This window comes from Lontra canadensis, unplaced genomic scaffold, assembly GCF_010015895.1.
Source record: "Lontra canadensis isolate GAN:19392208 unplaced genomic scaffold, GSC_riverotter_1.0 scaffold18, whole genome shotgun sequence".
Taxonomy (NCBI): Eukaryota; Metazoa; Chordata; class Mammalia; order Carnivora; family Mustelidae; genus Lontra; species Lontra canadensis.
Genome location: NW_022631012.1, coordinates 24549617 through 24575415, shown reverse-complemented (window position 1 = coordinate 24575415; position 25799 = coordinate 24549617). Strand labels below are relative to the sequence as shown.

The 25799-nt window shown below is 42.9% G+C and overlaps 1 protein-coding gene across 1 annotated transcript; it reads right to left on the bottom strand.

Annotated features, from left to right (window-relative positions):
- Positions 1–1241: 1241 nt before the first annotated feature.
- LOC116869214 (basic proline-rich protein-like) lies at positions 1242–3784 on the bottom strand. Its single transcript, XM_032860268.1, has 3 exons — positions 3624–3784; positions 2410–3534; positions 1242–2355 (listed from the first exon to the last, which is right to left on the bottom strand). Exons 1-3 carry the CDS (start codon positions 3782–3784, stop codon positions 1242–1244), a joined length of 2400 nt encoding a protein of 799 aa, XP_032716159.1.
- Positions 3785–25799: the final 22015 nt, after the last annotated feature.

Sequence of the window (25799 nt, the reverse complement as noted above, 5' to 3'; positions counted from 1 at the left end):
GTGGTTAACGGAGGAGGAAGCGAGCGCAGCGCATCCCGCTCGGAGGGAGAACAGTCTTACCTCGGAGAACCTGGGGGCGCGTGGAGGGCGCGCGGGTCTCGGCGTCGACGGAGGAAGCGCCCGGAAGAACCGCTCTGCAAGGCCGGAAGCAGGCGAGCAAGAAGCGCCGGTTGCGGGAATTCTTCTTACCTCGTGGGGAAGCGCGGACGGCGCGTGATCTCCGAAGCCCGATCGGTCTCGCGGCCCGCACGCGGCCCGCACCCGTCCCGCTGAGCTGCGACAGGTCGACGCGGGTCTCGCGCTCCTCACGACGCGGGCCGCACGCTCCGGGGGTCTGCGACGTTCTCGGGGACCCGGGGTTCTCGGTCAGAGCGCAGAGCCCCGCGGCGCGAGCAGAGCGCGGACGTGAGTGACACCGTGAGGGAAGCCGCCGCCTCGCGGCCCGGCGCGGACGGACTGCCCCGGTCGTCACTGTCCACGGCGCGCATCGCTTGCTGACCGCTCCTCAGGAATAACTGAAGTCGACTTAAGGTTATTTACAGAAAAAGCAGTTAACACGGTCCTCGGACTGTTGTTACTCAATGATCTCACCGCGCGCCGGGCCGTTGCGGTAACCGGGAAGACCGGACGGGCCGCCCTGACCACGTCCAAAGAAGCCTCAGTCCGGTAGTGGCTCCGGCTCTCCTCACTCACGGGGTCTGAGGTGGGTCCGCTGGGGTCCAGGACTGCGGTCACGTCGCATTTACCGTGAGAGTCGACCAGGGCCGCGTGTTCCCTCAGGTTAGCGTCCGCTCGCTCAGGTTAGCGTCTGCTCCGGAAACCGCAGGCCGCGTCTTCTCCGGCGGGAAAGGCGTCCGCGGGAAGAAAACTGCTTCAGCCAGCAAGTGGGAGGGGGTCCCGGTACCGCCTTGTTCTCCGGACGGTGAAGTGCGGTGGGAAGAACCGGGCGCCTTCTCTGCGCTGACCCTGCTCTGCTCCCGCCGCTGCGGCCGCGCCTCTGTCCGTCTGACCGCACGAGCGCCTTCGGCAGCTGTGATCCTGCGGGGCGTCGCGGGCGCGGAGCGGGGCGTCGGGGTCTGGGAGGATCTGTTTGTCCGACTGCAGGCCCCGCACCGCACGGCGGCCTTCCGCTCCGCCGGCCTCACAAGGCGCTGTGCCTTGACCGTCTATGCTCAGCCCCGAACAGAACCCTCGCAGCCTCCGTCCCGGCCGTCTCGGACACACGTCGAGGCCCCCGCGCTTTAGGGTCGCGCCTTCCCGGTCCGCCCGCGCGGGGAGGCCGCTGGCCGTGTCTCCCACACGCCCCGCGCGCAGTTCTGGGCTCCGATGGGCATGTGCCGGTGGCGGCGGGTCGCGTGTCTCACGGCGGGGCGGGACCGGAGCGCACCGGGAGGGCGCAGCCTCGCTGGGGCGGGGGGGGGTGGTGTCCAGGGAAGGTGGGGGGAGAGGCGTGGGGGGGGCGTGGTTTCGCTTCCGTCCCGGCGCCGGTCGGGAAAGGCTTCCGCTCTCCGGGCCGGTTCTCCCGCGTCCCCCTCGGCCCCTCGGCCCCTCCGCCCGCACCCGCCCGCACGCGGAAGGCTGTCAGCACCCGCAGCCGGTCCCGCTGGCGGGGATCCCGCGCTGCCACCAGCACTCCCGCCGGCCGACAGGGGGCGCCCCGCGTCCCGCCGGCCCCGCCCGAGGCCCGCGCAGGCAGCCCCGCCGCGCCAGTGAGCGCTCCGGCCGCGCGGGAGGCAGCGGGGCGGGCTGCGCGGGGGGCGGGCGGGCAGCGGCCGGGGGTGCGGAGTCCGCGCCGACGTCCTGCAACTTTCCGTGCGGGGGCGGAGCCGGCGGGCCCGGAGGACGAGCAGCGCGGCCGACTGCGGCGGCGCGGGAGGTAAGGAGCGGCCGCGCGGTGCCGGGCCTCGGCCGGCGGGAGCCCACTCCGGCTGGGGCGCGCGGGAAGGGCGCCGGGCAGGGGGGCGCGGGGCGCCGGCGGGCAGGTTGCAGGGGAAGGGCGGCGCGAGCGCGGGGTCGTCCTCCCGCCCGGAGGCGGCGAAGACCTGTTGACGGCGGTGCCGCGGCTGGCTGGAGAACGCGGAGCCCGGCGAAGGCGGGACGGGCCGGCGCGCGGCTCCGGGACCCCCTCCCCGGCCCTTTGTGGTAACTTGGGGCGCGTGTCCGGCCGGGGGGGAGGGGCGGGGAGCGGGGAACCGGCGCCGCCGAGGGGGCGCGGGCGCGACGGGAGTGACCCCCAAGTCGTCGCCGGGTCCCAGCGACACGACCCTGGAGCGAAACTTGGCGCGGCGCGACCCCCCTTTGTTGGCGCCGGGCGGAGTGGGCGTGGGGGCGGGGAGGGCGGCGCTCCTCGGCCGCCTCGGGGGTCCTCAAAGCCGGGGCCGGGGGCCCAGTCTGGGGCGGCGCCCGCGCCGAGAGCCCCCGCTGCGTGGGTCCAGCGGTTCCCCGTGGGGACGCCGAGTCAGGGGCGCGGCGGGGCGAGGGGACCCGGGCTCTCGGTCAGCCGCCGGGCTCACCGCCGTGTCCACTCCCCGCCGGGTCCACTCCCCGCGGGCCGCCTCGGCGCCGGGAGCAGAACCCGGGGCGGCCGGGGGTGCCTGTGGTCCCAGAGGCCGGTGCCGGTTCCCGTGTGCGGGGAGGGGGCTCGGGGCCGGCTGTCCCGGAGCGCGTGGACGACGTGGCGGGTCCCGCGCAGGAAGCCGGACGCGGTGCGGGTGGAGCAGGGACGACGCGGCTGTGGGACTTGCGGGCGCGCTTAGCGTGCGGGACGCCCGCGCGGTGCTCCTCCAGCGTCCCCGCAGTGTTCCCGGCGGGACTCGCTCTACTTTCGGGCACTCCGTGCGCCCGCGGTGTGCAGGTCGGTGGACCGCAGCGCCGTCCCCCGGAGCCCTGCGTGCGTCCCCTCCGGGCCCGCTGCTGCGGGCAGACGCCGCGTCCGCGCGCGAGAGAAAGTTCTGGTTGTGGGTGTCCCGCTGGCTTCCGAGCGCGGGGACACCGCCGCGCCGACCTCCGGCGGCGACACCGAGCGCGTGCGCGGCGATGAAGGAGGCGCGGACGGCAGGGAGTGTGCGGGGTGGGGAGGTCCGGACTCGCGGATCGCCCCTTCCCCGCCGGCCGTGTCTCTTCCCCCGCACGAGCCCGCAGCCCGGCCGGAAAACCCGGCGTCGGGCCGGCGCCTCCCAGCCCTGCTGCGAGCGCGCGCGGCCGAGGTGCCCCCGCCGCGGGACCGAGGGCCTCCTTGAGCCGTGCCGGAGCGTGTTCGAGTCCTCACGACCGACGCGGACAGGAGAGGGGCCCGGCCGGCCTCCCGAGCGGGCCCGGCGCCGCAGCGGGCATGGGGGAGACGGGGAGCGTGCGGGGTGGCGGGGAAGGAGCTGCTGGTGCGCGGGCTTGAACCGGGTTTTCTTGTGCGGGTGACTCGGCTCAGCCCTCTGGGCAAACGGAACAAACCGAGCCCAGGGGCAGGAGGTGGTGCCAGGGGCGCTGGGGGTCTGACCCTCCGCCCGCGTGCAGTGCGGTGGCCCGGCCTGACGCCGCCTGTGCGGGTTCCTCGTGTTGAAGTTCGCGTTTTGTTGCCGTCGGTCTCCTCAGCCTGGGCTCGGCCTGCTGCCCTTCAGTCCCCTGACCTTGACCTTCCTTGTTTTCGCGGCGGTAAGAATGCGGGACTGGGGCGTGGAGCGGATGCTTTTCCACCTGCGTTGAACACTCCAGTTAGGCGTTCTCGGGTGACACAGGTTCGGGTCATGCACTTAAACTGGAAAACGTGTCCGTCACAAGTGGCCCCCATGAGTAGGTCTTGCCCTTTCCGCTGCGAGAGGAGAACTTGGGGTGATCTCACTGTTCCACACAGTATTTGCCCAGTTCCGAAGGCCCTGCTGCGTCCAGATTAGGCAGGAACTCCGAGCCTTATCTGCAACTCAGACCCTCCTTCTATGTGTTAAACTTGTGTCCCCGTCCGTCCTTCTGTCCCTTCTTCTTTCTTTCATTCCCTCCTCTCCGGGGAGGTCGGTTTGCTCTTGTGAGTTCGGAGGCTGGACGGTACAGTGCGCTAATACGGATTTCTTTCCCCTGGGTTGAGGAGTTTGATATCGTATCAGGCTGCCCTCTGAGACTGACTTCATGAATCACCCTTGGCAAAGTGTTTTCCCTGTGATTTCAGTTATTCCACTTGCAAAGTAAAGAAACTTTTCTTTCCATAATTACAAGTTTACTGTGAGCATTGAAGAGATGAAGTTAGGTTAATAGGTTTTTAGAAATAGAAAGGTCATGGAGTTTCTTACTCAGTTGATTCACTTGAGATTATGGGGTAAAATAGTAATGTTTATATCTAGTATACACGTGTTACAGTGAAGTATCTATTTAATGTAAAACAAAGACTACTTTTGCATTTGAATCATAGCTTTAATCAAATGTTAATCTTTGATTGTATTGGGTGAGATTTTGTTATGGTTAAAGCTGAGTCATTCTTTCAGAAAAATACAATCAGCAAATTAATATGTTTTTCTTTTGGTTTATATTTATAGTTAGGACCAGTTATATTTTAAGTTCAGCTCAATTTTGCCTTTATGAGAAGTTACCAAATATATTTGCAGAATTTGGCTTCCTTCTCGGAAATAACACTCGAGGGACTAAAATTACATTTATGGTGTACAAACAAACTTTCTTTTCTCAAAGGCCACAACAGTTTCCTTTTAAGAGTTTAGAAGGTAGATTTAGGAGCCTTTCAAGAAATGATTCAACCACTGTTTGTTGCATATCTTTTATGTCCAAGGCAATAGCAGTCTTGAATTCAGATCCTAGCTCTGAACTTCTTAGCGTTGGGATCTTGTTTGTGTTATTTTACTTTTTACCAACATTTACCAACATTTAATTTATTGTCTGTTTGCTGCCTGTAATGTATGAACTTGTTTCACACATGGTAATTGTGAATATTTCATTTTTAATTTGACATGTCAATTAGCAAAATGAACCACCTATTTTTATAGCTTAATGTACTGTATTGTATGCATGGATGTTTATTTTTCAGGTGAACAGGTCAATGTACTAGAAAAAAAATAGTAAGCATGGATAAATTGTTTAATAAAGGGGCGCCTGGGTGGCTCAGTGACTTAAAGCCTCTGCCTTCAGCTTAGGTCATGATCCCAGGGTCTTGGGATTGAGCCCCACATGGGGCTCTCTGCTCAGCAGGGGGCCTGCTTCTCCCTCTCTCTGCCTGCCTCTCTGCCTGCTTGTGATCTCTGTCAAATAAATAAATAAAATTAAAAAAATTGTTTAATAAAATCTTTGGCAAAATACTTCATCATAACTTTTCTCTATTTGAAAAAATTTCTTTAAAATCTTATTTATTTTATTTGAGAGAGAGCACAGGCAGGTGAGCATGCATGGGGGGGCCAGAGCGAGAGGGAGAGAATCTTAAGTAGACTCCCTACTGAGAGCATGGAACGCATGCTCACAACCCTGAGATCATGACCTGAGACCAGACCAAGAGTCTTAACGCTTAACTGACTGAATCATCTAGGTGCCCCATTAGACTATCTTATTAATAGTGAATGTATAAAAAAGTAGTATATGGGTTATAATAGTAGAATTTATGGTTATAGTAACAAAATAGGCCCTTTTTTTGAGAAATCAAAGGACAAGTGAACTTTCAAGGATATATTAGGATAGTAAATTTAATGTAAAATATCCAATTTTGCTTTTGATTTTAAATAAAAAATATTAAAATCTTTAATCTCCATTGCTGAATATTAGTTTTTATTTACATTTCACTTAGCAGAGCAGTTTGTGATTCATTCTATAAAATCGTAGTTTTCTAAAATCTCTAAAAGACAAAAACAATGTTATTTGAGTACAATAAATTCAGAAGCAGTTACTTCAGGAGTCAGCCATGTAGTTACCTGAGCCCTGTCCTAACTGTCAGAGGCTGGTGGGTCTAATAGTGCTTGACTTAACCACATTTAGAGATCAAGAAACTTAAACTTGTTCCTATGGGAGCTTAAATATGTTCACATCGGAAGAGGAAAAATGGTATAAATTTTGAGCAAAGAAATCTCTTTGCTTTCAAGCAATGGAGGTATGAAATTAGAATCAGGCCTTTAAAGATAATGGCTAAAAGTCATGGTGTAAAACTGTTTTTAAAGACTCTGTTATTTGCTAGTCTTGTCTGTGTTTTATGCTAAGAAAATATTTTCAGCCACTCTGTGATACTTACAGCTCATGATTATTTTCACCAGAAGACAGTTAATTGACACAATATTGCACAAAAGTATAAATGCCAATTTTCTGCTCTCACTGTAACGGTATAGTTATGGTGAATTTGGAATTCATTTCATCTTTCGATATTTGGGTACTTAAGGATAGTGTTGGAAATGCAGGTCACGTAGTATGAATGAATGAGTTAATATAAATATAACAGTTGTGATTCAGAGATTTAATGACTTTTTAAAGGAGTTCTGAATAGCACTGTATTTTAGAGGGTCCACCTAAGAAAACATATCTAGATAATAATAGCTGTTTTTATTTCATATTCGTTTTTGCTATTGACATTATATATCTACATATTGGTTTTATCATGTACCTTCTGAAGAGGAAGTTTAGAATATATCCTAGAAATAGCCAAGACTTAGGTGACTAATGCCTCTTTCTGTATATATAGATTTATCTCTATATAGTATTTATATCTCTATAAAGTATATGTACATATAATTTTGACATGTATGTTTTTTGATGTTTCTCTATTATGCTAGGTATACTTTTATGGGAAAAGTATTCAGTTAATTGATATTTCTAGGCCAATTTTAACCCTCAATTTAAAATCCTTTTTAGATAACTGTTGCTAGAGATTCTTGAGGTCCCCCCGCCAAAAAAGGACCATTCAGGCTTTTATTTATGCCTGTAAATGTAGAGAAAAATAGTGGCAAAAATCTGCTACCCAGAGTCCCACGGTCTTGGGTAATGGCTCTGATGGTGATGGAATCCTGGAGGCCTCTCTGCCCTCCGGAAGGAGAACAGAGGCAGATGTGCCGCTCAGGTGAATTCACTGCTTGGAAGGTAGCTCTACTTGGTGTGTTTCTAAGGTACGGTGAAGTGAGAATTGGGTGTACAGATAGTGTTTTCCTGGGATTTTATAGCTTTTTCTTTCAGGATTACCAGATGTTACGCTTGACTTGTTTCCTGAAACTTGGACCCCAAGTCCTCTAAGAATTTCAGGGAACTTCGTGAGCTGAGCCAGAGCTACCAGCAGAGAGCAGGTGGCGTGACTGGTGCAGTCCTTAATCCACTGCCCCGGGGGGATGATGACAGTTCTTTAACCGGCTGAAAGCAGCTTGTTGGGAGCTTTGATAGAAAAAACTACAGAGCATAAGTAACCTACTAACTGAATCATTAAGGATTTGGCTAACATCGTCACATATTATATAATATTTCATGAGATGATAACTAAGCTCTGTTTCTCAGTTTGTAAATGAGGTAATATTGATCTCACACAGTGCTTTAGCTGAAAAGCAAATAGAACCGTCTCTGCTGTGGTAGCAAATCTCCAAGTTTGAAGTAATTAAAATTTGATACAAGAGAATGAACTTGATTTTAGCCTCTCAATTTCTCTCATAGCTGTTTACAACCATTAAGAGAGCCCTATATTTTAAAGTAAAATTTTAATGACAAATAGGTTAATTTACTCAGATTTCCACTTGTGTGAGTTAAAACATAGTGTGGTAAGTACTGAAAAGAGTTTTATTTAGGAAGAGTACTTAGTGACATATTTTTGAAGGTCAACATGAATGTTACTCTCTGTAATCTATTTAATTTTTGTTTGTCTTTGTGCAACTCCCTGGTAAATAATCCCTAGTAAATTTGGTCGATGGTGGAACTCTCCTGGTACCTCCTCGAGGATGTGCACTATTATAACCATAAACGTGTCCTCCAGTGTAAATACTGATCATTGCTGGTAACGAAAATACAAAATTTGGCTTATTGTAAAGAACAGTTATATAACTGAATTAATTCGTAAGTGATTTAACTCTATGCTGTATTTAGTAATTGATTATAATTACTCAGAGGACACTGCTTTTGAAGTGAAGGCTAGCAAAACACAGTGAGGAGAATTGTTAAAGAGTCATATTTGAATAAATGAGTTGTATTTGAAATTATCTAATGACATCTGAAATGGTAAAAGTCTGTTTCAGATCTACAAAGTAGCACTTCTTTATGAGAGTAGATACTGTTTTGAAATTTTGTGAATTGTTATTTTTGTCTTAATGCTTCATTGTGCCTCATGTATAGGAGAATGGCTTAAACCACTAAGTTTAAAACATCTGAATTGTCTTAAACTTCATTGCTTAGATTAAGTGGACTATGAAATTTATGATCGACATGGAAAAAGGAAATTTCCTAGAGTGGTGCAGAGAAGGCTTTAAAGAACAGTTTTGTGACATGATACAATAAATATTTCTTTGGGACTTCCTTATTCAATGAGATACTGATTTTCTTCTAGATTTTCATAAAAATTTGCAACCTTTTTATATAAGCCCCTCTTCTCATTCTGGAAAATGTAACTGTTTAAATTATGAGTTGACAAATAAGGGGATTCTGATATGATCCATTTGCATTTTTTAAAAGATTTTATTTGAGAGAGGGAGAGAACGAGTGGTGGAAGGGGCAGAGGGAGAGGGAGAAGCAGACTCCCTGCAGGGAGCCGGATGTGGGACTCAGTGTGGGACTTGATTCCATGACTGTGGAATCATAACCGGAGTTGAAGGCAGACCTTAACTGACTGAGCCACCCAAGCACCCCAATCCAGTTGAATTTAATAAATATTTATTGAACACCACTTTTCAAAATTTTTTGTAGTTCTCTCCTAATTTTTAGTAGTAAATGACAGTGATGTATCTCAAACTAACTTTAATAGATCTATATAGAACTTGTTATTTCCCTAAATTTTGTGCTACACTGGAGAGGATGGAGTAGGGGTGGAGGGATGGAGTAGGGGTGGAGTTCTTTATCAGCATTAGGCACACCAGTGTCTGGTAACAAAGTGTGGTGATAATTGTTGGGCAGAGGATGAAGATGAGTTGCCAGGCAAAGAAAGAGGGACAGGCAGTTCCAGAAAGACCAGGTGCCAAAGGCAGGAGATGTAGGATCATGTAAGTGGTTTAATAGAGCAACTTGCGGAGTTTGGAACTGTAGAGATGTTTCTCCTTTCTGGCTTCATGTTGATGATCTTAATCATTAGTAACTACATATAGAAGTTTAAGAATTTTAACTGGATGACTTATCTTAAAAAACTGCTATCTTATTTTTATTTCTTCCCGTCTCTCCAGATCTAACTAATGTGTAATTGAAGTCACAGAGAACTGAGTGTGCTCTCCATTTCACATTCTACGGTGTCCATGAACTTGGATAGGAGACAACGACATCATTACTCTCGTGAACACCAAACTTTCTCTCAAACACACTCATGTGCACACATGTACACATATGCACACAGACACACATCTTAACAGTACCTGTAGCTTTCCAGAAGTTGCAGCCATTTATCATCCAGTCTGATTGCTGTGGCTGCACATATATTGGAATGTTTTTATGCTTATGACTAGTTTGAAATTGCGATAATAATTACATCTGCTTTTAGGGATTCTTTTTTCATATGTAGGTGTGTTTATAGGCATGTAGCTATGTCTTCAGTTGTTTCAATGGAATTTTAAGTCTGTTTCTTTTACATAATTTATATTTTATGAATTTAAAAGCACTTTTTGAGAAAGGATTCATAGACTTTACTAGACTGCCAAATGGATTTATGGCACAAAACATATTAAGAACTCCTGGACATTTATGCTGATTTTTTCAGAGGTGCCATTTGGCTTTGCTGTCTTTTTTTTTTTTTTTTAATATTTTATTTATTTATTTGACAGAGATCACAAGTAAGCAGAGAGAGGGAAGCAGGCTCCCTGCTGAGCAGAGAGCCCGATGTGGGGCTCCATCCCAGGACCCTGAGATCATGACTTGAGCCGAAGGCAGAGGCTTAACCCACTGAGCCACCCAGGCACCCGGTTTTGCTGTCACTTAATGAGGTTAAAAGAAATTAAAGTTATTTAACTCAATTTTATGTGTTATACAGAGATATCCCAAATATTTTTGAAAGTAAATCTAATAAATAATGCTTATTTTCTAGATTATTTGCTTTATTCACAAAACTTGTGCAGTTTTTGGTTATCTTGCTTAGTGACAGTTCAGCCAAAAAGGATTTATATTTCATTTCAGAACATGTAAATTTAAAAAGCAGATTTATCTTTTTCACTTTATAGCATTAACTATATTTGGAATGGTTATGATTGAGCTGGGAATTTTGCCTTGTGGTGCTGGTTTATTTTTCACATATAAATGTTTTGTCTCCTCCACTACACTTTAAGTTCCAGGAGAGAATAGGTTAGTTTTACAAGAGAGAATAAATATATGGGGCTCATGGATAGCTCAGTCAGTTAAGCAGCTGCCTTGGGCTCAAGTCATGATTCGTGGAGTCCTGAGATCTAGGCCAGTGTCAAGCTCCCTGGCCATCAGGGAGTCTGCTTCTCCCTCCCCCTCTGACATGCCCCTGCTTGTACTCTTTGGCTCTTTCTATTTCTCTGTCAAATAAATAAATAAAATCTTTAAAAAAAGAGAGAACGGATATGTTGAACAGTTATTTGTATCTTCTACTTGGTAGGAACTATGCCAGTATTAGTAGTTTTCTGTGAATACTAAGGAAAAAAATAATAATTTTATGTATATGTAGAAGTGTTTTTTTTTCTATGCATCGGTCACTGAGTTACTTAACATTATGTATTTGGTCATATGTGTATTATTCATGACTACTTTTGGTGAAAAATTAAACTTATTAATTAGATAATTGCTGTATAGAGCTTTACATTCATAAGTCCAATTTTGGTAGGTCTGGATCACCTTAAAACTTCAAGGGGCGGATGCAATGTAATTTTTTGTATTTGAAAACTGACAGTAACTTCAAGATCACAAGGAGAGTTGACTGTCTTTCAGTCCATTTCTTGTTTTTGGCTCCACTTTGTGTCTTCTCTAATGGTAAGCATGCAGTTATCACTTCTTTACGGCACTCCCACGCTGGGATCTTCAGCTTCCTTGGAGTGACAATGATTAGTTTAAGCCAGGTGTGATCCTTTACCTGAAGTTAATTCTCCTTTCCAGATCCTGCACGTTGATTCCTGAGCGTATTTTCACTTCAGAGAGTGCTGTCCCTTTCCTTGTTGTGGCAGACACTACTGATTGGTCGCTCAAATAATTTACTTATTCCATTGTGTTCATAGAACTCTGGTGTTAATTCACATGTCTCCTCTACCTCACATGACTCCAGGAAAGGTAGTTCATTCCTAAAAAAAGTGAAATTTCAGTTAGCCTACGTTAATAATCATGGTGCTTCTGTTCCCTTTGTTAGTGATTCATTATTGAGGGGACCCGTTTCCTTCCAGCGGTCATCCTCAGTTACATGAAGTAATACGACAGGAGAGATGCCTCTTTGCACTTCGCAGAGGGACACTGGATGAGAAGGCGTGTGCCAGCTCTTGATGTCCATGCTTTCTGGAGTAGCTGTTTTGAAATCACTACAGGAGGTTATCCTTTATCCACCAGGCAATCTAGCTTGAGGGCAAAACAAATACAGTAGTGATAGCAGAAAAAAATGTAAAGAATGTAGGTGTTTGAGGACAGTATTGGGTCCGTAAATAAACCTTCCGTAATTCTGGATTTACTACTGTGTGAAAAAATGAAGTTCTTAATTTTTCAAATGAATTTGAACTAGACTTTTCAGTTACTTAAATGAGAAAGTATCTTAATTAGAACAGTTATTAAGTGGTATCTTAATTTGAAATAAACAATTTAGAAGTAATAATGTAGGTAATTAAAATGTGTAGACCACTTGAATTTTGTAAACATTGGGTATGATTATCGCTATTACTGTATAAAAATATTTTATTACTTAAATCACCAAATGTTATTATTCATCTTAAATATATTCTGAGATAAGCAAATTCTACATATATCTCAGAAATACGTTATTCAACAAAATAAATTCGAAATAGAAACTTACAACCCAGTCATTTCATAGCATGACACCACTTTGATTGGCGGCTTTAGTGTATTGGAGACGTTAAATGTACATTAAGAATCAAAGAATCTCACACCTCATCTAAATAATTTAAGCTTGAAGTTCTGTTAGAACTAACATAAGTATTTAAATATAAAAAAATAAAGGGGGTAGGAGTAGAATTAAAGAAAATTGTGAAGCGCAGATCCATTCACAGAGGTATACAAAATGCAGACATACAATACACTTTTAAGTAGGAACTAGTTTTGTAAAACTGTAGTTCACTGACACCATTAGCAATTTAATTATTTTCTGCCACCTTGTTCTTGAGTTAGTTTTCTTTTTTTTTTTTGATGATTTAACATTATACATATTGGTTTTTGTAATATGCTGTATCAAGGTATGGCGATCTGAGTCTTTGCCCTTTTGCTTTGAAGATGGTAGGAATTATCCAAAGCTGAGAATTGATAAAAGCGGTAGTGTAATATATTTTAGAGCACTGATGCTGCCCTTAGCAAAAATGATTGTTAACCAGTGGTTTAAGCAAGCAAAACCAGGAATAATCTAACTGTCAAAGAATAAGTAAGTGTCACAGTGGGCAGCTTAGTTGGGGTGAGGGGGTGTGAGAAACAGGCAGCTAAAGGTTGTGCGGGCAGAGCAGTTGACGCAGAGCAGCTGGTGAAGCCGCAGGTGGAAATACTTCATTTGTCTAGAGCCTGCATTAGAGCAGAGTGGCAACCGGGTCATTGGTTCAAGAAAGAACAGGCTGTTGTCTTAGAAAGCTCTCCGTGTGGATGTTGGAAGCTTGGAGAAGGCATTGGGTTGGGGAGGAGGAACGTAGCCAGTAACTTGAATGCGGTAGGAAAAGAAGACAGACCTCGGAAGAGTGGTTGCTGATGGAGAGGTCAACATTACTGTAATCCAGATGTGCATATTAGTTTTTTGCATAAAAATGCAGTAAACATGCCTGAGATGCTTCCTGTATGAGATCATGACCTTTCAAAGCTAGGCCAGAGAGACCCCATCCTACAAAGTGCTGCAATTCTCAGAGGATTTTTTGGTTCTTGCAGAAGTTGTTCAGGGCTTGTCCTGGGGGCATCCCTTTGCCCCTAGGGAATAGGAGGCCTCTGACCTTTTCCTGGCTTAAAATGGAACCACATTCTTGTGTCTTTGAATGCGAATGAATTATTCTTGGTATGGCAATGAATATAAAGGGACTCTGTTTATTTCCTTTGGGAATTTTTGTAGAAAATATAACTTGGTTTACAGCAGATACTAATTGAGGAAGTGGGTAAGTATCCAGATAATTCATATTCCAACTTCCATTTGTAAATCAACCAGATAGGTGAAAACAGGTTTCCACCCCTTAAATCCTTTCTGTCTAATTGGGTCTTTGTGGAACCTGCACTCTTTTCTTAATCCATTGTACCTATGAATCCACACCAAAAAGTGAATTTTTTTGAATCAGAGAGAAATGATAACAATAGGACAGGACTCCGGGTATGCTGCCTCAAAATAGGGCACCTTGAACTATCTCCTATTTCAAGGGGAAGGAATTTGAGATAGTGGCATGTGGGGGAAGGGCTTTCTGACCTTCCTCTGAAGCAGGTATCTCTGTATCCTGGGAGGAAGGAACATCCTTATCTCTGAAAGCACAGGGACTTGGGGAGGAATCTGACTGATCTGGCTAACTTTCCCAGGTTACTCTATATATGCTAAGCTTGTAATCTTCTCTCCTGTCTTTCCAAGACTGTAACCCTTCTTCAAACCTAGCATGAAAACGGTCAAGTTTAACCATTTCTTCAGGTCTTCCTTTCCTTAAGAAGGCCCTGTGTCATGTTAACTAGGAATATATGTTTTTCTCTTATAAATCTCTCTTTTGCTACAGAGTCCCAGTCAAGAGCTAAGAGAGGTAAAGGAAAAAGATATTTCTTCTCCTCTACAAATAGCATTTATAGAGTGCTTACTATTAAACATTGTGCTATGTTTTTTTTTTTTTAAATAATTTATAAATGTTTATGAAACTTGTCTTAGGTTCCACAACTTAGACCAGGGAAGATAGTCGGATGGGAAATGTTTTAGTTACTATACCAGCTGCGGGAGTGTACAGTTGACATCAACAGTCATCCTGGACGATTAGGTCAGCCTGGGTAGATCTTTTTACTAGTACGAGTAGAATGCCTTTAAATAACCTGTCTACACACCTGGTTGATGCTTGATTCCCTGTTTTTTCTGGCTTGATGAGCTGCTCCTCTCCACTCTATGACGTGTCAACTTGGAACTCCTATGTGACAAGATATTTGTTCATTTTATCCTACTGAGTTAAAGCATAAAAATTAACCCATTGACTAAATTGTGTCTGCATATTGCTTTGGCTTTTGCTTGATTTGATTTATCTGGAGGGTTAACATATTGAGTGAGAAAATCTGACATTTTCTTAATCTCTTTTTCTCCTGGTTTTGTCAAAATGATAAGGTTTGAGTAAATAAAGCATAAGATGTAAAATCATTAATATTAATAGTTTCTAATAGCACCACAAATACTTTTCACTTAGGTATTTGACAACATTTTCCTTCACTGAGAGGAAGGACTAGACAACCTCAAAGAACATTTCAGTCCTTCAGGTAGTCTGTTTTATTTATTTATTTATTTATCTATTTATCTATCTATTGATTGACTGATTGCTCCCTGCTGAGCAGAGAGCCCATTGTGGGGCTCGATCCCAGGACCCTGAGATCATGACCTGAGCCGAAGGCAGAGGCTTAACCCACAGAGCCACCCAGGCACCCCTGTTTTATTTTTAAATAATTAAAAATTTTTTTATTTTTTTGAAGATTTTATTTATTTATTTTAGAGAGAGAGTGCAGGCCCATGATTAGGGGGAGGAGCAGAGGGAGAGAGAGAGAATCTTAAGCATACTCCCCACTGAGTGAGGAGCCTGATGGTGGGGCTCCATTTTAGGACCCTGTGATCATGACCTGAGCCGAAACCAAGAATTGGATGCTTAACTGAGCCACCTAACACCCCCTAAAATTTCTTAATCAAAATATCATATTCAAAGTTTTCCTATTTTAATATTTGATTAATTTTTTTTTTTCATTTTTGACATAAACTGTTAGATCTTTGACCTGTCGTGGTATTTTATTACTTGGGTATTATTACAAGGTTCTCTTGAATGTTTGGAATCACACACAGGAACTTTGACATATACATGTTAGGGGAAAGACATCTGTGTAGGAGGCAGTGAGAGTGGAGAGTGAGTTTCAAGCATGTAGGAAATTGTAGACAAGGAGTGAGTGATAGTTTAGCCATGGAACTAGAAGCCTTGAAATACAGCTAGAGAACAGAGTGGAAGGGAAAGACGGACTAGAATTGCTGGGGGTGAAGCAAAGGAGTCAGAGATCAGATCTTGGGGGGCTTTCTAATCCAAACTTCGTGTTTCATTCAAAGAACAATGAAAAATCCTGGAAGATTCTAACAGTGTGGTGACAAGATGTCGTCTTCATTTTATGTTTGAATAGATGGTAGTAAGCCTAGGCAAGAGAACATGGTAGATGGTGATGAGAAATAAGTTTATAGTTATTCAAGAGAAAAAAATGTATACATTTTGATGATTTGTTAACAATTGTGGGAGGTAGGCAAGTGGATGGTATAAATGCTGATTCTGTACAGGAGTAAAATTTTATTTCTACCTTTCTAGGTTCTTGGTGACCCTGATTAATGAGAAAAAAAAGCAGATTAACAAGAGAAAAACAAAAGTTTAATAACATGTATACTTCCTGTATACATGGGAGATACCCAGAAAAGCTGAGTAACTCCCCCAAATGGCCCAGGCCATCACCTTAAATACCATCTCCATCTGAAGACAGGAAGATGTTGGGAGGGTGGGAATCTGGTCGCAGGATGTTTCTAGGAAAACACAGTTAACAAGGGTGTGGCTGTTATACAGATTTAAGTCAATGTCTTCTCCACTGATGAGTTTTAGAGATTTGTTCATCCTTCTCCTCTTGCTGTGAGAGGGAGACACCTTTTTACTAATGGAGTATGTCCTTATAAATGTCCCTTACAAAGGAGTTCCTTCTGTTCGGTTTTCAGAGCTTTCCTACATCTGCTGTTTCTTAAAAATAGCCAACTCAAGATAATCCTTATGCCAAAGGCATATTTTGGGGTGGCAAATTCTGCTCCCCTTCAATTCTAAGATTTCTTGTTTTGGCAACCTGGGTGTTTAACTTCTTCTTAACTTCTTCAGCTTCCAGGTAGAAATAGAATTATTGAAGAAAGATAATGATTTTCTGTTTAGCATACATTTTGATGTGCCTGAATCATCTTGTTACAGATGTCCAGTAGTCATACAGTCACACACACACACACACACACACACACCTACACACCTATAGCGAAGAAGTTTAGTGTGGGCTCGTGATGTATGTGTATATGTATGTATTGTTGGGGCCACCCCAAGATGGCCACTTTGTCATGAAGATTATTCTGAGCTGAAGACAGCTGAACTGTATGGGCTCGAGAGAAATTTCGCCATCTCTTAATTAGGTAGAAGAATCTAAATTGACGATCTTTTCTAGAATATGGGTTGTTAGTGAGAGATAACAACCCAGAGGTAAACTTGCCTGAATGACCCATGTGTATAGAAGGACAAACATCTAATTATCAAATATCTGCTCTTCTTATCACCCTTCCTTTGAAGTCCCAGCTCCCACCACTTCTCCTTAGTTCAGGGTGACCTAGATACCTCATTCTATCTGATTATTTTTGGAATTTATATGTCTGTATGGATTTCCCCTACATATGCTATTATATTTGATTTTTCTCCTGTTAATCTGTCTTATGTCAATTTGATTTTGATTTTTAGTCCAGCTAGAAGGACCTTTGAAGGGGACAGGAATTCTTGCTCCTTGATTATGTATCTATATATCTGTATATATATGCACACATGCAAGTTACCAGATTTCAGATTATGAGTTTAAGCTTAGAAAGGGTCATAAAAACAAAAGTTTATGTAGTGGGAGGGAAGTTTATGACATGGCTCCAAGGAACACTAGTATTTTAATCAGGGTGGAAAAAGCAAAGCCTACAAACAACATGAAGAAGGAATTATCAGGGAGAAGGAAGAAAACCCAGGAGATACGATGTTATTAAAAGCCAAGATTAAAAACAAAAACAAAGGGCGCCTGGTGGCTCAGTGGGTTAAAGCCTCTGCCTTCAGCCCAGGTCATGATCACAGGGTCCTGGGATCGAGCCCCGCATCGGGCTCTCTGCTCAGCAGGAAGCCTGCTTCCCCCTCTCTCTGCCTGCTTCTCTGCCTACTTGTAATCTCTGTCTGTCAAATAAATTAAATAAATAAAAAATTAAAAAAAAAAAAACACCCTAACATTTAAAAAACAACAACAACAAAAAAAAGATTTGAGAAGGGGATGATCAATAGTGTTAAATGGTATAGAAAATCAATAAAAAAATAAAGTGTCTAATGTACTTGACATAAAGGTCATTGGTGATTATGGTGAGAACCATGTTGATAGAATCACGTGTTTGGTGAGTTAATTGTGAAGTAGAGTATTTAAAATAGAACCTGAAGACAAATCTGTGTGTGGTGTAGGAGAGGGAAATTTTTTTACTCTACCCTTTTTGGTTCTTTTGGGTAGTTTGTTAATTAAATTGACATAAAACAATTTAACAGGAGAAAAAGGTAATTATGTAAGTTAATAGGCGCCTCATAAAAAAATATGAGACCTAAGGACGTGTCGGTCGGTTGAGGTTTATATGCTATACTAAGCTAACGGATGGGGACGTGGGGCTTCACAGGGGAGGAGGGTTATTCACAGGACAGTAAGAGGAACAGAGGTTCGGCAGTTAGACACTCACTCTGCCATACAGAAAGGTCTTTCAGATAAAAAGTTAACCTCTGATAATAGCCCTCTTAAGCCAAACGCCCTTAAAAATTCTTTTAGGTGGTTAAGGGAGAAGTAAAAGTTTGTATTGAGTCTACTGGGTCTTCATTGCTTTCAGCTGAGAGTAATCCAAGGGCCAAAGTGGTGTATTTGGGGGTCATGTATTTGTTCCTCCCCAGGAGACTCGGAGAGATAGTACAGAAACTGAAAAGGGACTTCGGTTCTACTACAGAAAGGGTTTCTTTAAGAGGGGAGGTACATCATTATACTTTTTAAAAATTTTTCAATTTATTTAAATTAAAAAAAAAACAAGAACAGTTTGTCAATTTCTCCACTCCCCACCCACCACCTCTGGCAATCACCAGTCTGTTCTCTGTATCTATGAGCTTCGTGATTTATTTTTAGATTCTACGTGTAAAAGAGATCATATGGCATTTGTCCTTCTCTGTCTGACTTATTTAGCAAAATGCCATCGAAGTGCCTCTTTGTTATTATAATGGCAAGATTCCATTCTTTTTTTTATGGCTAAATGGTATTCCATTAAATATAAATACCACATTTATGTATCAGTGGACATGTAGATTTTTTCCCTAGCTCAGCTATTGTCAATAATGCTGCAGCGAACATGGGGTGCCTGCTGCCTTCTCAGATTAGTGTTTTTGTTTTCTTTGGTGAATACTCAGAAGTGGAAGTCCTGGGTCATGTGGTATTTCTGTTTTTAATATTTTTGAGGAACCTCCATACTGCTTTCCACAGTGGCTACACCATTTATATTCCCACTAATAGTCCATAAGGGTTTCCTTCTCTTGAGACCCCCACCAACACTTGATATTTCTTACCTTATCTAATAGCAGTTCTGACAGATGTGAGGCAGTATCTCACTGTGGTCTGGATTTGTGTTTACTTGATGATCAGTCCTGTAGGGCATCTTGTCCCGTACCTGTTGGCCATCTGTATGTCTTCTTAAAGAAAAAAATGTTCAGATTTTCTGCACATTTTTCTTAGATTTGTTTTTTGTTTTTTGCTATGGTGTCTTAAGAGTTTTTTTAAAATATATTTTTGCCACTAACCCCTTACAGATACATAATTTGCAAATATTTTCTTCTGTTCAATTAGGTTGCCTTTTCATTTTGTTGATGGTTTCCTTTGCTGTGCCAAAGCTCTCCCCGTTGTGTATTATCGGCACCTTTATTGTAAATTAATTGACCATATATGTGTGGATTTATTTCTGGGGTCTCTGTTCTGTTGTGTTGATGTATATGTCTGTTTTTATTTATTTTATTTTTAAAAAGTATTTTATTTATTTATTTGACAGATCACAAGTAGGCAGAGAGGCAGGCAGAGAGAGAGGGGAAACAGGCTCCCCGCTGAGCAGAGAGCCCGATGCGGGGCTCGATCCCAGGACCCTGAGATCATGACCTGAGCCGAAGGCAGAGGCTTTAACCCACTGAGCCACCCAGGCGCCCCTATGTCTGTTTTTATACCAATACCATGCTGTTTAAATTACTACAGATTTGTAACAGAGTTTGAAATGAGGGAATAAGATGATGCCTCCAGCTTTGTTCTTTCTTCAAATTGCTTTGGCTGTTTGGGATTTTTTAATGGTTCCATACAAATTGTGGGATTATTTATTTTTTCTTCTGTGAAAAATGTCATGGGTGTTCTTGTTTTTGTTTTTAAAGAGAGAGTAGAGAGGGGGTGGGGGAGAAGCCGACTCCCCTTTGAGCAGGAAGGCCAACATGGGGCTTGATCCCACGATCCTGAGACCATGACCTGAGCTGAAGGCAGACGTCCGACCAACTAAGCCGTCTCGGCACCCCTCATTCATGTTTTGATAGTATTTGCACTGAACCTATAAGTAGCTTTGAGAAGTATGGATATTTTAATGATACTATTTCTTCCAAGAGAGATTTTCTTATACTTAAAGCAGTTTTGGCAAATAGTGTCTGGAGAGACCAACAAGTATCTGTATGATGAAGTCGTGCCAGGTGGTTGGTGCTGAACTGAGGTGCGCAGCCTTTGGCGGAGCAGTCCCGCCTCAGCTCTTTGCAGGGTGGATAGTGGGAACGCAGACTTCCTTGTCGCATCCATTGTTGTGGGGAATAAGAAGATGTGCAGACTAGGATAGCATGTTAGGATCCCAAAGAATATCGAGGACCACTGGAGATTTATTACTGTATTTATTACAGCTTTATGATTTTTCCGCCCTTTAGGACTCTGAAACTTAATTATGCCCCAAAGGTCCCATTTTCAGATAACATCGCATTGGGAGTTAGGTCTTCAAGGTAGGGATCCTGGGGGTGGGGATACAATTCAGTTAATAGCACCCAGAAATACACTGAGTTTCTTTGAGAGAATGATGAGACTTTATTGCGAAGTAGGTTGATCGATAGCAGATACTGTTCTGATCGCGTGCTTATTGTAAGCCTGCTTTTGTATACTCCATGCTACTGAGTTAGCGCTTCACGTTTAGAGTATGTGAAGCTTCAAACACATGGGCACCGGAGCTCATATCATTTTGTATGATCAGTATAACACGTTGCAGAAATTTCTGTATTACAGAAAAAGCCTGAGCTTTGACTTCTTTGGAGATAGGATTCGATATTTACAGTCTGGATGCTCTTCAGCAGACAGTCTAATCGCATAGGTCTTCTCCTCCTTAACCTGTAAGGTGCTGTGTATAGTAATCTCACACAGTTTCTCAAGAGAATGAAACACGGCTGTTGCATGAAGTGTGCTGGCCGTCACTTAGTAGGCGGTCGGTGCACGGCACCTGGCATTATTATGCAGACAAAATGTAGTTTCGTGCTGTTGTATTTAATTGAATGGTAAAATATAACATTAAAACATAAGATATGTAAAATATATAACATATAAAAACATTCTGATTAACAGATATGCTAATTTATTTAAATGAATGTATTCTAAACTATAAGTGCAAATGGAATAATTTCAATGTGGTGTGTTATTTGAGACTTAGAAAAGATTAAGACTGGAGAGGTGCAGAATGTGTTTGACTACCTCTCTGTCAAAAAGTTGTGTATTTTCCATAAAAAGAAGGAAAGAGAACTCACACTAGTTTAAAACATTCTGTAATTTGAACTGAGATCGTCTTTTGTAGAACAATTTTTGTTCTTTTTTATACACAAATGAAATATCATGGAAGAAAATTTATAATATAAAATATTAATGTGAACCACATGAGAAATCCTTAATCATAAAATTACATAGGAGAAAACCCTTGTTACCATTTTTGGCAAATATAGATCAACACTTGCACAATTAGTACATGCTATCAAAACAAGTTTAAGAGTGCTGAAGAGTAGAAAAGAACAAAAATGATCTGGCCATTTTAATGATATTTTTCTTAATTTTTAAATTACAGTTGGGATCCCTTAAAACACACTAGTTTGTAATTTGACTTTTTTCATATAATATGCAGATATACAGTAATTGATTAGGTAATGTACTAGGATGGAGGCAGGAGGAACTTGAAGGAGAACCCTGAGGTATAATTTCATTGTTTCAGATCATGTTAGTATTAAAGGTGAGTGCGGAACACTGCAGATTGTTGAAGTCTGAACAGAAAAGAAGTAATTAGAGAAACATAAATCATTTGGCAGTGGTTTCTGGCAGAGTCACAATTTTTCTGCAGGAGACAGATGACTGAGAAAGGATGAGTGCATTATAAATGGATTTGCACCCATCTGGGCCCTTTTGCTTTATCTTTCTTAGCACTCCCAAGATCTGGCTCGTTTTGAACAAGTAACTGTGTCAACAGTGACTAGAGGTCTATAAGTTAGATCATTTAGGTCATTATTTTCTGCATTGTCTTCTGGATACACATTAGCACCCACACGTGCCTGGACTCAACTTATTTTGGGTCCGAGAAGAGGCTGTGTCTATGAGGCTCTTCTTGATGTCTACATAGGCATTAAAGTCGCTTGGATCTCAAGGATAGAATCTATTTTTCAGGTCTGCTGTTTAAAATGCATCATTTCCATGAATAGCTAAGAGCATGCTATGTTTTGTTTTGTAACTTTGCACGTGAAAACAGTTACCACAGGAAAAGTCTTTAAGATACAAATTTTCCTCAAGGTATTAAAATTAAAACCTTACAAAAATCAGCTTTTGAACATTTTTCCCCCTAATACTTTTTAAAGAAATGTCTCCTGTTAAAATTTTGAAAACAAAGGAAAAAAACACAAACCCACAAGACAAAAATGTACCGAGGCTTTGTTTGGCTTTTACTTATGTATTCTGCCCCCCCTCGGTACATCTAAAGTATTGGACTTTTGCAAGAAAAGATGAAGTGAAGTGTGAAGTTTGTGGGACATTATGGAAGAAGACCCCAGTGAGTTATTGACTTCCCGAGATACAGGTAAACCTGGCCCCTCGCTATACATTTTCTTGTTGTGTGTAGTCCTGCCTGTGGATCCATCATTTCCTGGTTTAGGGATCCTCGGGAGATTATGTTCTTGAATGTAAATTGAAGATAATAATCTGAATCTCCTATATATCACAGAGGAGTATAAAAGCCAACATCTTTAGTGACACCAGCAGATTCTTATGTATCTCTCGTGTACCTCCTCCTGGGGCCCCAGGATTTTGAATTCATCCCATGTGTTGGGTTTGGAGAGCAGTCAGCATTAGGTTTCCTTAGTCTCCTTTCTAAGAAAATACCAGGGCTCTGAGAATCAATAAATAATTAAAGTTCCTATCAGCACATTATTATTTTGTAGCTTGAGACATTGCATAAGAAGATTTATAAGGTCCAACCATGATAGTAATTGAAGTTTCAATGGGGTGATCAATCTCCTGGAATAATATTTGTAAAATAAGGGAGAGCCAGTAATTTTGTGCTAAGTGGCTTAAAGCTAGAGGTTTTTCCATTTAATCATACAGACCTTCATTTATCCAAAACAGTTTTCAAACTATTCTCCCGTGCCCACTACCGTGTTAGATTCCTCCAAAGCATTCCCATGTCCAGGAAGGTTGACTGAAGCTTAATCTGCCTGTTGCAAGTAGAATGCCGGTGGCAAGTACAAGTCTCAGATTCCTTTGAATCTGAACTTCTACTCCATAAACTTTGTTTTAAAGTAAAACTAACGGATTTGAATTATAATGAGGCAATACCAGTCCTCCAGGATTATGGGCCATTAATCCTGTGACTTTGTTTACCCCTTGGGTAGATACTATGTTTCCCTGAGTACACATGTGCCTCTGTCAAAGTGCTGTCACCGCGAGCTGTGTGGAGTCCTTCAAGGTTTTCAGATAGAAGAGAGTAAAGGAAAAAGGAGGTAAGGAACCTGATAAACTTTGCACTTATGAAACCTCACAGCTTTTGGATAAGATGGAATGAAGAAGTGAGAAGTAGCTGTGTGGAACTAACTTAGGAAATGTTAAATGGTCTAGATGAGAGATGATAAAGGCCCACATGTCAGAGGTAACGGTGAGGTTGGAGAAAGATGGACAGGCATGATGTTTCATTTGTAGAATGTTGGCTGATCAGGTGTGAACATTTCAAAAAGAAGGAATAAAGAGGGTCACGTGCAGACTTTGATTGACTGACTAGATGGTGGTGCTACTTTCCACCAAGACAAGGACGTAGGGGACAAAGAATGTGATTGGAGGAAAAGACGGAGAATTCCAGTTTGGGTTTTCTGAGTTTGAAGTGATTGGAGACCGTTTGGGGGAAATGCACTACAGTAAATTGGATATGCTTTTTGGAAAGAAGGGTAAGTCCTGGGATGTGGGTGCATACTTGAAAGTTGGTGGCATGAGTGATTGTTAGTGCCATTGGGTCTGACCTTTGAGAGCATTGGTATGGTAGTAAGCAGGAATCAGAAAATGAAAAGGCAACAGAACAGACTGAGGAGAACCCAAATATGAATCCAGAGTCTCCATTCCAAAGTTAAATCTTCACTCCCAGGAATATGTAATAGAGATCTAAATTGTTGTACAGGGGGTAGAATAAAAAAGGACTGGCTTGCCAGATATTTCAGAAGAACTGTTTTGTGTTACTAAGGACCAAGAAGACCAAAATGCACCTAATCTAATACAGGCATTTCTAGAATGGGCTGGTTTAGCTGACCAGGGCTTCGCTTCCATGTTCACACGGCTCCATTCCAGAAGCAGAATAAGGATTTTGTAGGCTGGGCAAAGTAAACTTCAACCCTTGGTCAAAGACAAGATATGACAGACCTCACTAGGTTATCCTGAATTCTCCAAGGAGCATCTCTCCAGTTCGTTTTCACAAAGCCATGCTTACACGCAACCACAGCTGTATTGTAGAGTTCCTTGTTGTTTGTGACTCCCTTTTGGGCTTTTCTGAGTCTCAGCCCATCTTGAATTTAACCAATGGTTGAAGTAGGAGTACCTAGTAGTAACTGTCAGTAGATGGAACCAATTTTGACAAAATGAATTTTTCTACGTTAATGAAAACTAGTTACTAGGCAGTTATATTGATGAGATGCATTTCATGACAAACATTATAAACCTGCATCTGTATATTGAATATAGTTATATTATTAAACATTTTTATTTTCTTAAATCAGACTTGATTTTTATAAACTAATTCTGCCAGAAGAATACAGATTTGAGGAAAAGATCATTGAAGGAGATTTCAAACCCTACTTCTGTTTTGGTCTTTTTAGTTTCATCAGTGTCATTCAAAAACAGCATACCTGTATTTGTTACTCTCTTTATGTCACAAGTATTTCATCAGAACTGTAAAACATACCCAAAGGCATTTTCTTTTTCTTTCAAAAAATGTTTCATAAGAAAGAAAGTAAAGAAGACAATTCATTATAAAAGGATTTTTATAAATTAACATGGTAAGACACTGTTCTTGGGTATAGTACTGAAATGAAGTCTTGTAGTGCTTTCTGTAGAGGCATTTTTTGTGTGTTTTTACTTGTAGACCCTTGAATTTTCTACTAGATTCTTGGTACTAACTGATCAAGTTACTTAGTCTCTTTCTGCAAATGGAAGGGGAGGAATGAGGAATCATAGTGTATTTAGGTGTTAAGCTACTTTTATTTCTTGCTCATTGCAACAGAAGCCCTTCAGGAGCGGGAGTTGCTGTGCACTTGCTTATTCCCAGGGACCCAGAACCTCTCCCAGTGTCTGGCACAGTCAGCATTCAAATACTTGATGAGTAAATGGAGCAAGAAGGAATTCAAGATCCGGTTCCCTTAAGAGAAAGTACGCCTCATCCAACATGCGTGTACTGAAGCGCGACCTTGGGAGGAGCTGTTAGAAAGCGGCAGATGTTGGCTAAGGCCATCTCATACCTCCTCACACCGCATGTGAAGGAACAAGATTTTTCATGGCCTACTTTTCCTGGTTATATATGATTCTAAACATGGTTATGCCCACATGAGGACTTCAGTCCTTAAGAAAATGTTTCTTCTCAGGTTGAACTAGAATATTCTGAGATTGAATGAAATAGAGTTTGTACTTTTAAAAACTATTCTGGAAGCAAAATGTAGATGACACTATCTATTCAACTGGTATTTCAGGTGGCGATTTAGGAAAAAAATTCTAAGAAGCGATGATAACGGAAAAGAAATGTATTTAGCCGAATTTAATAGTAACTTGGTTTGCATGTGTTTGTTGAAATAATTACATGGATTTATTTTTATATCTTTTGCATTATTTATTAGTTGATGCTACTTGAATCAATGGATAACTCTACTTGAATAGTTGAGGATACGGATTTTATTTATAACTTATAATAATAAACCAAATTATATAAGTATATGACTAAACCATGCAGTGTGTTTTTATAAAAACCTATTTATAATGTA